Source organism: Athene cunicularia (assembly GCF_003259725.1).
Source record: "Athene cunicularia isolate RWA chromosome 10 unlocalized genomic scaffold, athCun1 chr10_part1, whole genome shotgun sequence".
NCBI classification, from domain to species: Eukaryota; Metazoa; Chordata; class Aves; order Strigiformes; family Strigidae; genus Athene; species Athene cunicularia.
The window spans coordinates 122,655-133,251 of record NW_020799112.1 but is presented as its reverse complement, the minus strand read 5'-3'; the positions used below and the strand labels follow the sequence as shown (position 1 = coordinate 133,251).

Genomic DNA, 10,597 nt, shown 5'->3' with positions numbered 1-10,597 from the left:
CTGCCCCTTCCCTGGGGCTGTGGAGGAGGGGGCCAGGCGCCAGCAGTGCTGCCCCACAGGCTGGTGCCCAAAACGGTGGCTCAGTGCAGCCTGGCGGAGGAGGGAAGGGACCAGGCAGGGAGCGCACCGTGCTCTGGGGTCCTCGTGCTTTGTTGTTGGGTCATTGTAAAATGATGATGTACATAACATGGCCGCCTTGGTGAAGGGAGGCTCTGGAGTGCAATAAAGCCAGAAGGACTGGCCTGGTCCCCAGCCCTGCAGTCTCTGTCAAAAAGATGCACCCAAGCACAGCAGGATGGGGTGGCTTTGTGTTCGGGGGAAGAAAACATCTTCAAGTAATGGTTTTACCCCCATCCACACCCTGCAGGGGAGAAGAGGGTGCCTGGGGCCAGACCCCAAAGCTGGCAGCTGGTGGAGGCTGGGCTGCAGTGGACACTGGCTCCAGCAGCCGCAGTGGCGGGGTGCAGCCTGGGCAAAGCACCTCGTCCTCTGTGGGACAGCCACGACCAGGGGCTGAAGTGGGGCTCAGGGCAAGCATACAGGGATTTCTACGATTTATTTAGGAGTAGTTCCCTTGTGTCTGCGGGTCCAGCATCTAAGGGTGCGGGTTGCAAGGTGCATGTGGCTGTCTGTCATCCCTGGAGGGGAGAAGATCAAACACACAGATCTCTGCTGGTGTTTTTTCTTACATTTGGGCCCAGGCCTCACAGACCCTGGTGTTCCCAGGCCCTCACCCCCAGAGCAGGCAGTTGCCTGTATGTTTCTAGGTTGTCCCCGTGCAGGACGTGTGATTGTAGTGCCCACAGCACTGTGTCAGGCACAGCACGCTCTCTGCCAGGCCAGCCCAGGCTCCCGTGAAGGAGAGTGTCCCGTTGGTGAGCACTGAGCTGGAAGGAGAGAAGCATGGTCAGGACGAGCTGCTGAGCCACCACCTGGATCCCCGGGCAGGACCACAGGGCTTGGGGCCCTTCCCACCCACCTGGCGAAGAGCTGCTTGCAGCACGTGTACATGGTGTAGCTGGTAGAGCTGAAGTTGGCGGTGCGGAGAAAGGTCACGCAGTCGCCCACCTCTGTTGGCACATACAGGAGACCTGGGGGACAAGGTCTTCTGGTTGGGGCTCCTGAGGGACCATGCATGCAAATCCCACACCCTGAGCACGCTTGCAAATCCTATACCTGGGACAGTGCTTGCAGGTCCCAGGCACTGTCCCCCCCTCACCCCGGAGATGGCTGCAGCAGTGACCCCAGGGAACTCCTTGCAATGCCCCAGAAGCTGCCCTTGAGCTGTCCCCATCCCAGCCTAGATGAGGATGAGGGGCCCCAGCAGAGCCATTGGGCTTGGGCAGCCCCTGGCAAAACCATGAGGGGAAAGCAGAGGGTTTGGAGGCCTTGGCAGAACCATGGGGAGGACAGGCCAGCCATCCCCACCCCTGCACCTGTATTTATAGGGGTCTTCAGCCCTTTGCTTGTCTCTCCCCGCTTCTTTCTGGCCCCACTGGTGGTGGGCAGGGACCTACCTGCCAGACAGGCGTTGAGCATGGAGACACAGATGCCAGTGAGCAGGGCTCGCAGCACGATGGAGGCCAAGTCACCCTTCCGCTCGGGTACCATGGAGGCTGTGGGGGCAAAGCAGAGACTGGGATGAATCAGATCCTTGCTCAGGCTCTACCCCAGGCTGGGGACAGAGGGACGTGTCCCAGGTCCCCAGCTGTCTCTGCCACACAGTGCCCTGCCTGCCCCAACCCCTGGTGTCTGGGGGACGTGGTGATCCCAGCCAGCACCCAGCGTGCTGTCTGCCCGCCCTGGCAGTGGTGGGTGCTGGCAGAGTGCTCTGCCCACCCTGCGCCCGTGGGTGATCAGCCAGAGCCCTGGGCACTCTCGGCGGTGGAGTCTCTGCCCTCTGTCCCATTGCTGGGCTTGTGGGACATGCACATGCTTATCTGTGGGTGCAGTGCAAAATCATCCCTCTCACCTCATGCAGATCCACTGGCAGAGACCACACATGGAGGCTTGAGGGCAGCAAATAGCTCCTGACCCAGCTGATCCCTTGCTCCCTGGGCCCAGAATCCCCCTGCATCGTGCCCAGGCACCCAGGACATGGGTCACACTCACCCAGGCCTCCGAGCATGATCCCGATGGAGCTGAGGTTGGCGAATCCACAAAGTGCAAAGGTGGCAATGCTCTCAGATCGCTCCTGGAGAGCACAGCGTCAGGGGATGGTCACCTCCGCCCAGGAGCAGCCCCAGAGCACCCAGTGCTGAGCACCATGTCGTAGCTCCCAGTCCAGCCAGACATGATGGAGATGAGTCTCCCATCCTAACCCTTTCTCCAGGTATTTTTGGGAGCGAGGATGCAGGGGTAGGCAGCTTGCCCCTGGAAGAGGCTGGGCTGGGGGGACAGGGGGCCCCGTAGCACCATGGTCTGTCCCACCAAGGAGCAGGGTAAATGGGAAAGGGTTTCACTGACTCCTTCAGGATGGCCCCGTACCCAGCAGTTAGTGAACATTAAAGTCTAGTTGGCCATGGGTGCCCTCCCACCCCAACAATGTCATCCCCCTGCCCACCCACCACCTGTCTGCCTGGCCACATCCCATGCCCCATTTCAGCTGGCTCCATCCCTGCCCTGTGCCCCGCAGGGCAGCAGGTTCCCCTCACAGATATCCACTGCTTCCGGCTCCCGTCCCACTCCTCCAGGCCCGACAGACGGTTCTTCTTGTACGTGGCCAGCTGCTGGTATGCCACAAACTCATTCAGGAAGATCTTCATCCCCAAGAGCTCAGCCACCAGCGGCGAGTCTGCCCAGTTTGCTCCCATGAGAAAGGCCACAGGCATGAGGACATAGGAGCAGATCACCTGGGAAAAGTATCCCAGAAGGGAGCAGCTCAGAGCTGGCCGGCTGCACAGCCCCCAGCTTGGACACCTGCTGCCAGCATTTGCCAAACACCCAGCAAGGGGCTTGGCAGTGGGGATGCAGGATCTGGCAGCTCAGACCATGGGGCTGCCCTCAGGGGTACCTGGAAGGAGAGCCCCTCGATGTCTACCATCTCCCCAAACCAGCGCAGGGCAGCGTTGATGAACTCCAGCATCGCCAAGAAGGCAATGAGATTGGCCGCAATGTTGGCCACGAGCCCCACGGAGGCAGCAGCCCCATTGCTTGCAGCTTCCAGGATGTTCCGCTCTTCCCTGTGTGAAAAGACACCCCAGTGGGCTCGTGTGGCTGGGAACCCCCTGTGCAAGGCCCGCTCTCATCCCACAGGCTCTCTCAACCACAGGTCACCCTCAATGTCCACTCAGGGCACAGGTGGCCCCACTCCGCCATCCCCCTTCTCACACTCACCCACTGGAGAGGTGGATGCTTGCTTTGTCCTTGAACTTGGACTCTTCCACTTCAGGGTAGACGAGTTTGGACATGGCGAGGGCACAGGGTGCAGCCATGACGGAGGCTGCGATCAGTGATGCTGCATCTATCTGCAATGTGCAGACCGTGGGCTTAGGCACCTCTGTGCAAGGCTACGTCCCGTGACGTGCCATCTCAGGGCAGCCCAGCATGTGGCTGGCATCATCCAGAGATGTTTTGAGCCGTTCAGGGCTCTCCATTTGCTCAGGGTGAGAAAAATGAGACATTTTTCCCATCTCAGCTGGCTGCAGCACGTAGGGCAGGTCACCTGGGTGGAGGCATTGCTGGAGCTGCAGCAACGGCAGCCTCAGAGGTGATAATCTCTCCTGTTTTTTGACCTGATCATGATGATTCTTGTCCTTTTTTATCAATATCAAAGCAATAGGTTGTGCAACAATGCAAACTTCTATCTGCTGACAAAGAGCTGTGCTCCCAGTCTCACTCCTCCCCTGCCTGATGAGTGACGTCTCCTTTCTCTGACCTTTCACCCTTGACTCCCCATTTAAGGAGCCTAATTAATGTTTAAGTAGCAGGAACTCATCCAGCAGGTCGAGGGGAAGGTTTATGCCCCATTATAGAGCACTGATGAGGCCACGTCTGGACACTGTGTCCAGGGCTGAGACACTGATGAACTGGAGCGGGTGTCCCTGGCGGGGTTGGGGCACAGGACTGTTAAGGCCATGCTGGAGGAGGGGGGCTTGTTCGCCTGGGAGAAGAGAGGACTGCACGGGTTGTAGTTGCTCTTCCCAACTACTTAAAAGGGCATTGGAGGGAAGACACTGCACAGAGGTGCCCAGCGAAATGGTGAGAAGCAATGGCACTGTTTCAGTGGGAAAATTCCAGTTGGATATAAGGAAAAAAAACAGTTCCACATGACCGAAGCACCTGTGGGTGGACCAGAGAGGTGGGGAGAGATCTTCATCCATGGGGGTGTTCACCACCAACCTGGACAAGGCCCTGGGCATCCCCTTGGTCTTTGTCATCACCTCGTTTGGGCAGGAGGGTGGGTCAGAGACCGCCAAGAGGATCCTTCCAGGCTAAATTATCCCATGATTCAGGGATATTTGCCCTGCGCACTGTGCAAGGAGTGTAGTGAGGGTCCCACGGCAGGGCCTTCTAACTGGAAGGTTCTGGGGCTCTGGCCAGGCCAGTGAAGCTGAGGCTAGCCTTGGAGGTACCCTGACCTCCTCCTGCTTATGGAAGGGGACCACGGGACATCTGCTGGGCATCTTCCCCCACCTATCAGTCTAGGGCAGTTCTTGAATGTCAGGACCCCAAAGCAGGGAGCATGTGGCATACATCTGCTCATGCACTCACCCCAAAGGATATGTAGGCACCCATCACGCTGCCTGCAATGGTGGAAAATCCACCAGTCATGACTGCATGGATTTCTGAACGGGTCATGTCTGCAAGGTATGGGCGGACGAGCAGTGGGGCTTCAGTCTGCGAGAGAGAACACCCTGTTGTCCTTGAGACAGGGCCACGCAGGGCCACAGGTCTCCTGGGAAGGGAGAAGTCCCTTCCTTCAGAGCAGGCTCAGCTGCAAGGGCTGAGGAGCTGGACCTCCCACCCAGGACTTTACCTGTCCCACAAAAATGTTCCCTGCCACACTCAGGGTCTCAGCAGGAGTGGTGCCCATCGAGACCTGAAGCAGCCAGGAGATCTGGGGAAAGACAAGACCACCACGTTCACAAAGGCTCCTGGCACCCTGCCACTCACCCCATGAAGCAGGGCACTGTTTGGCCCTCAAGCTGCACAGAGGTGATCTTGGGAAGTGCCCACAAACCAGATAGCAACATCAGCTCCAGGGTTGGGCTTTCTCAGGAGGACATGCAAGAAAGAAGGTGTTTGTGCCTTTTAAGCAGGACAAATCACCCTAAAGTAGTACCATGCCAATTTTCCTAGGACACCCATCAGCTGATCATAATAGATAGAGAACCCATCAGGTTCTTCTCCTTTCCATCACCACCCCAGAGCCAGCTGTGAGGCCCTACCTTGACAATGAGCCACTGCATGACACCGAGATAATAGAGGATGGACATCACACAACTGAAGAAAACAACGATGGGCAGAGTCTGCAGGCAAGACACCAGGGCACGGAGTCAGAGAGCTGAGCAACACATCTAAGTACACTTGGGGACCAAGCATCCCTGCCCCATAAGCTGAGCATGGCGTAGTATTGCACAGCCAGCCCATGCTATTGGGGTGCCACAACACTGGACCGGGCTGGCAGGAGAGACAGGGTCTAGCACAAACCCCCCATGGCACTGGGGCAGCTCATGGGAGGGTACAAAGCTGACAGAGACCCATCCTTGAGGTGACTGAGCTCTGCTGCAGCAAAACTGTCTGCGTTTAGCTTGGTGCTCCCCAGGAGCCAGCAAGGCAGCCAGACCAGAAGAAAACCAGGCTCTACCTCTCCGTCCCCATACCCCATTCCCCAAGCTGACCTGAAAGGCAAAGACTTCTTCAATGAGTGTGTTCCCAAAGACGAAGCTGGAGCCAGCTCTGGTGTAGCCCAGGAAGAACTGCAAGTGGAGAAGTTACATGGTAGGATGGAGATCTCCATTGGCTCCTTCCCTGACATCTCAATTCTACCTAGTAGGGGTCTGTGCCCCCAGCCCCACAGCTCACTTCACTACCCGTCCAGAGAATGACCCTCTGAAATCGAAGCTGGGGACACTGTGGGCTGTCTCCAAGCCACAGGGCACTGCTCCAGCCTGCAAAGGAGCCACACCAAAGTGTCTGGGCTGCTGCAGAAAACCAGAAAAGAGCTGGCTTTTCTCCAGTCCCAAACAAAAACATTTGTGAGCGTGCAGTCCTTGCAGTTTCTCCACCCCACGCCACCCTCTGCTCTTCTTGCTGATCCCAGGGGGGGCTACATGGATGGTACAAGCACAGGATGGCGTGAGCAGATGCAGTACCTGGACCTGGTCACCCAGCCACTGGAAAGCTTGGTTGCCGGGTGTTGTTCGGAGGACGATGAGTCCAAATAAGAACTCCAAGCCAAGACCTAAGAAAATGGCTCTCCAGTACACCTGGGGACCAAGAGCAGAATGGGGACTGAGACTGAGACGTTAGCAAAGCCTGCAGATTTCCCTCTCTGCCTTCCCACCCATTCAACAGCTGCACATGGCAAACACTGTGCCCTGGGTGAGGGTCATGGAGGTACTAATAAAGAAAGTCCCACAGAAACCCACAAACGTAGATTGGTGATAGAAGAAGATGAGCTGGTGGGACTCAGGAACTGTCTAGTGGAAAATAACCTGCCAGGCTCAACCAGGAGATGAGCAGAGAGAACTTCTAATGTTTTCACTGGTAGTACAGACCTGCTGGATCAAAACTTTCTGTTCATTAACTTTTTGGAGGAGGCAGGTGGAGGGATTGCCCAAAACATTGAAGCAAGTTGGGTTGGAAGCCACCGGGAATTCAATCACTTCTGCCCACATCACCCAGGGCACCTGAAGCTCAGGCCCAACCTCCACCTCCAGGCACCTGAAACTCAGGCGTGGGCCTGGTCCTGGGTCTCTGGCTCTTACCCATTGTGAGGGACATGATGGAAAATAGGATGGAGGTACCATGGGGGAGCCCTGGGTTGAGCAGTGGGAAGGAGAGCAGTGCAGTGGCTTTGGGACTCCATCCACCTGACCAGCTTGGCTCCCCAGCCTGTGCCCAGCTCTGCCCAGGAGCCCTGCTGGGCTTCTGCTTCCTCCAGGGAGCTCCAGCAATGGGCCATCAGGGGATGCCAGTGGGAAGGAAGCACTTGTTCCCCAGTGCTGGGTGGCCACCTCATGTGAGGGCACAAATGGCCAAGCCAAACCTGAAACACATACTGCACCGTGGTGCTTGGAGCAGGCGAACAGGAACAGCACCAAAAAGAAGAAGCCAGCTAAGGAGATGAGCTGCTCTGGATTTCTGGAGGAGTCCAAAATCAGCCATGGGATCAGGCCTACCACGTGGCCCACCACCAGTATCCTGCAAAGGAAATCCCAGACTGTCACAGAGCAGATGTCCCTATGGGGAGAGCAGCTCATGAAGGGCAGGAGAAAATTATGTGGGAGATGCCACCGTAGGGTCCATGCAATTGAAGAAATCTGGGGCTTGGGCACAAATGAGGGGTGAGGTAGAGCAGCAAGACGTTTCTGCCATGGCTTTTAAGTGGTCCCCAGGCTGGGCTATGCCTCATCATTCATGAGGTGCCTGCACGTCACTAGGGCATATGCCCAACCGGCTGTTGGTTGTGCTGTCAGGGCAGCCATGAGAGAGGGGACCCGGGTGCAGGGAGGGATCTGGCCCTGCCTTTTCCTGACTCACCATTTCAGCCATGGCCAGTACTTTAGGAAGCATTTCCAAGCAGGGCTGAGGAGCAGCAATACCTTTGCCCCACAGTGCTTCTTGAAGAGGCTCCAGCAGACAAAGAAGACAACCACAGCAGTTATGACAACCAGGGCAAGGGCTCGCTGGAAGTTGAGCCAACAGGCCGCAGTAAAGTAGCACAGGTAGGCTGGAGAAGGAACATTGTGGGTCAGAAACATACAGTCCATAGTATCATGGGTTCGTAACACTAACCAGGGCCAACAGTGAAGTTAATTTCCTCCAAATGTCCTTCCCTGGACACTCTTGAGGTTCCCATCTGTGTGTGAGGAGGAATTAGGGAGCACCACTGCAGCAACCAGGCTCACTGGTCACAGGCTGTCTGGGGGCACATGGAGTGAGTGGAAGAGGTGCGGCAAACCTTTGGGGTAGGTGGAGAAAGGGGATGAGGACAGTGAGGGGCAGGTAGCCCTCAAGGACAGGATGGTGGGGTAAGGAGCAGGCAGGCAGTGGGGCTGGTGGGAGCAGATACAACCTGCACATGGGTGGCCATGCCCAGTGCTGGGAGGCTGGAGGCACGGCCAGCCAAAGGGATGTGGAGATGGGGTCTCAGTGATGGGAAGTCCTCACCTACTCCAAGGAGCCCCAGTACGACCCTTCTCAACACCTTGGCATGAGCCTTGCAGAAGTGCTTTGCCTTGGATGCTGGCTGCAGGGCCTTCCTGGGGAGAGGCACACGCCAGAGACATGAGTGGTGCAGGTGATGGATCCCCATCAGCCCAACCCAACCCAGTGGAGCCAAGCTGTGACCGTTGCCTCCCGGAGGTTGTGTGCGGCAGCAGCACGGTGGTGTAGGAGTGCTGTGGCCCCTAGCAGCTCTGCTGCGTGCTCCCAGGAGGAGCAAGCTGGTCTGTTATGGCAGGGGAGACCCCACCACAGACCCCAACAGCCAACACCATGAGTGCAGGCTTGCTCTGGGTGGCTGCTGTGGGGACAGAGACCTTCCACTGTCACCCCACAAAGCCATCAGGCACTGTCCCTGCTGTGTGGTCAGTATGACCTTACTCTACTCCCAGAGCAGGTTTGGCTCCAGGAGAATCGCTGGCCCAAGGGCTGCAGACTTGCTATGACCACTGGAAATACCCCACATACACACATCTGCAGGGGCTGCCCTACCTGCAGTAGGAGGAGAATCTCTCTTTCCTCCCTCTCTTCTCCTCTTTGCTCTTACCACGCGGACTATCACATTCCTCGTAGACTCTCTCCTCCCCCTGGAAAACATCATTAGCTGGATCACCTTGAACAGCTTCTGCACCCTGACGGGAGGGGAAGAAGGCACTTACCACCGAGCTGAAAGCTGGGTTATCTGCGCCCTTCTCAAGGTTGTCCAGGGTTATCTGGTTTTCTTCCATCTCCAGAAGTGCCGCAACTTCAATGCATGAGAGAAACAGCCCAATGCTGGTTGAGGAGAGAAAGACAGGATCACCTCTGGGAAGGATGGATGTCCAACCCCAATTTTCAATTTGGGGTCTCTGAGAGAACGCCCTTTGCAGCAGGGGTTCAGAGCAGCTCCTGCACCATCCCATCAAAGGACCATCCCATGAGGTCCCCAGGCCATGGGGCTGGTGTGCCGACTTCCTTGTTCTCCTGTAACTCTGGGAAGGTCTTTGCTCTTCCATGCTTCCAAGGAATTGCAGGAGGGGATTGGGTGCAGCAGAGAGAGCAGGTACTCCTCCTCCAAGCTGGTGGCAGTGGCCACCAGCCTCCGTGAGCCCCTTTGCAAGTGGGATTTTGCAAAAAATAAATATGGCTGCATCCCTCATTGAGAGGTCCTGGTGCAACCGAGTACAATAAGGAAGAAAGTCCTTTCATGTTGATAACTAATACAATGCAGGAACAATGGGTGGGAATAAGTGATAGTTTGCACAGGGACTGTTCCTAAAGGAGGATCATACTGGGAGAACTGGTCCAGCAAAGCCAGAAGAACCAGTGTTATGCCAGGGCAGAAACTCTCAGATCATCCCATCTGGATACCCTCTGGGTTTCTCTACCTGGAGAAGGATGAGGGAAGAGCAGAGAAGTCACAGAAAAGACAATGATCGACTGTAGGAGCACTTCTGTGTGAGGTCAGAGGGAGCAGGGAGTTGTCCTTGCTTTGAAGAAGGGTTGTAGAGGTCTGCATGGAGAAGGTGGAGGTAGCAGGGTCATCGCCTGCTTCTCTCAGGGTGAGAACTAGGGCCCGCTGAAGGGAGCGACCCAGACCCAGATGGAATGAGTGGAGGTGAGAAGTTTTGGGGAACATCCCTCTCAAGGTGGCACCTCACAGCAGCTGAAGGTGGCGGCAGGCTCCACGGGTGGGACCCCTGAGGTGTGCTGGCCCTCGGCGTGTCCCTGGGCTCGCGGCTGCTTGGCAGCAGGGCAGGACCCAGGGCCATGACAGGAACCCAGGACCCCAAACCTCCTCCAGGGCCGCCGCCCCCAGGGCTCGGGGAGCCCTCCCCAGAACCCTGGCAGGGCTTAGGACGACGCCCCCTCCCCAGGCCCAGCCCTGGGAGGGGAGGGGTCACCCTCCTGGGACCCCTCTGGGCTCAGGGACCCCTGCAGGATGCCCAAGGCTGCGGGACCCCCCAGGGCTCCTGGCTCTCCCCACCCCTCCTGGGCTCAGTGTCCTCCCGGACCCCTGAGCTGGTGTAACCTCCATGGTCCCCCCAGTGCCACCCCCCCTCCCCAGTGGTTCATCTACCTCCTGTCTTGGTGAGGCCTCATTGGCTGCCCTCCCCTTCGGGGTTGGGGCCACGTGGACAGGCAGCCAATCAGTGGGGCCAGCAGGTGGGTGCCCCCCACATGCCCCCCTCACCCCATAGCGGCCCCTGTCCTCACCCTGTGCCCA

At 57.4% G+C, this 10,597-nt stretch overlaps 1 protein-coding gene across 1 annotated transcript; it reads right to left on the bottom strand.

The window, feature by feature from the left end:
* Window positions 1-609: 609 nt before the first annotated feature.
* On the bottom strand, window positions 610-9,119 carry SLC28A2 (solute carrier family 28 member 2). The gene is made up of 17 exons (XM_026856132.1): window positions 9,051-9,119; window positions 8,884-8,978; window positions 8,338-8,429; window positions 7,708-7,897; window positions 7,227-7,368; window positions 6,318-6,431; window positions 5,844-5,921; window positions 5,391-5,471; window positions 4,979-5,059; window positions 4,714-4,839; window positions 3,337-3,467; window positions 3,014-3,182; window positions 2,655-2,852; window positions 2,113-2,194; window positions 1,518-1,616; window positions 980-1,091; window positions 610-887 (listed from the first exon to the last, which is right to left on the bottom strand). Exons 1-17 carry the CDS (start codon window positions 9,117-9,119, stop codon window positions 764-766), a joined length of 1,983 nt encoding a protein of 660 aa, XP_026711933.1. The 3' UTR covers window positions 610-763.
* Between the last annotated feature and the right edge of the window lie 1,478 nt (window positions 9,120-10,597).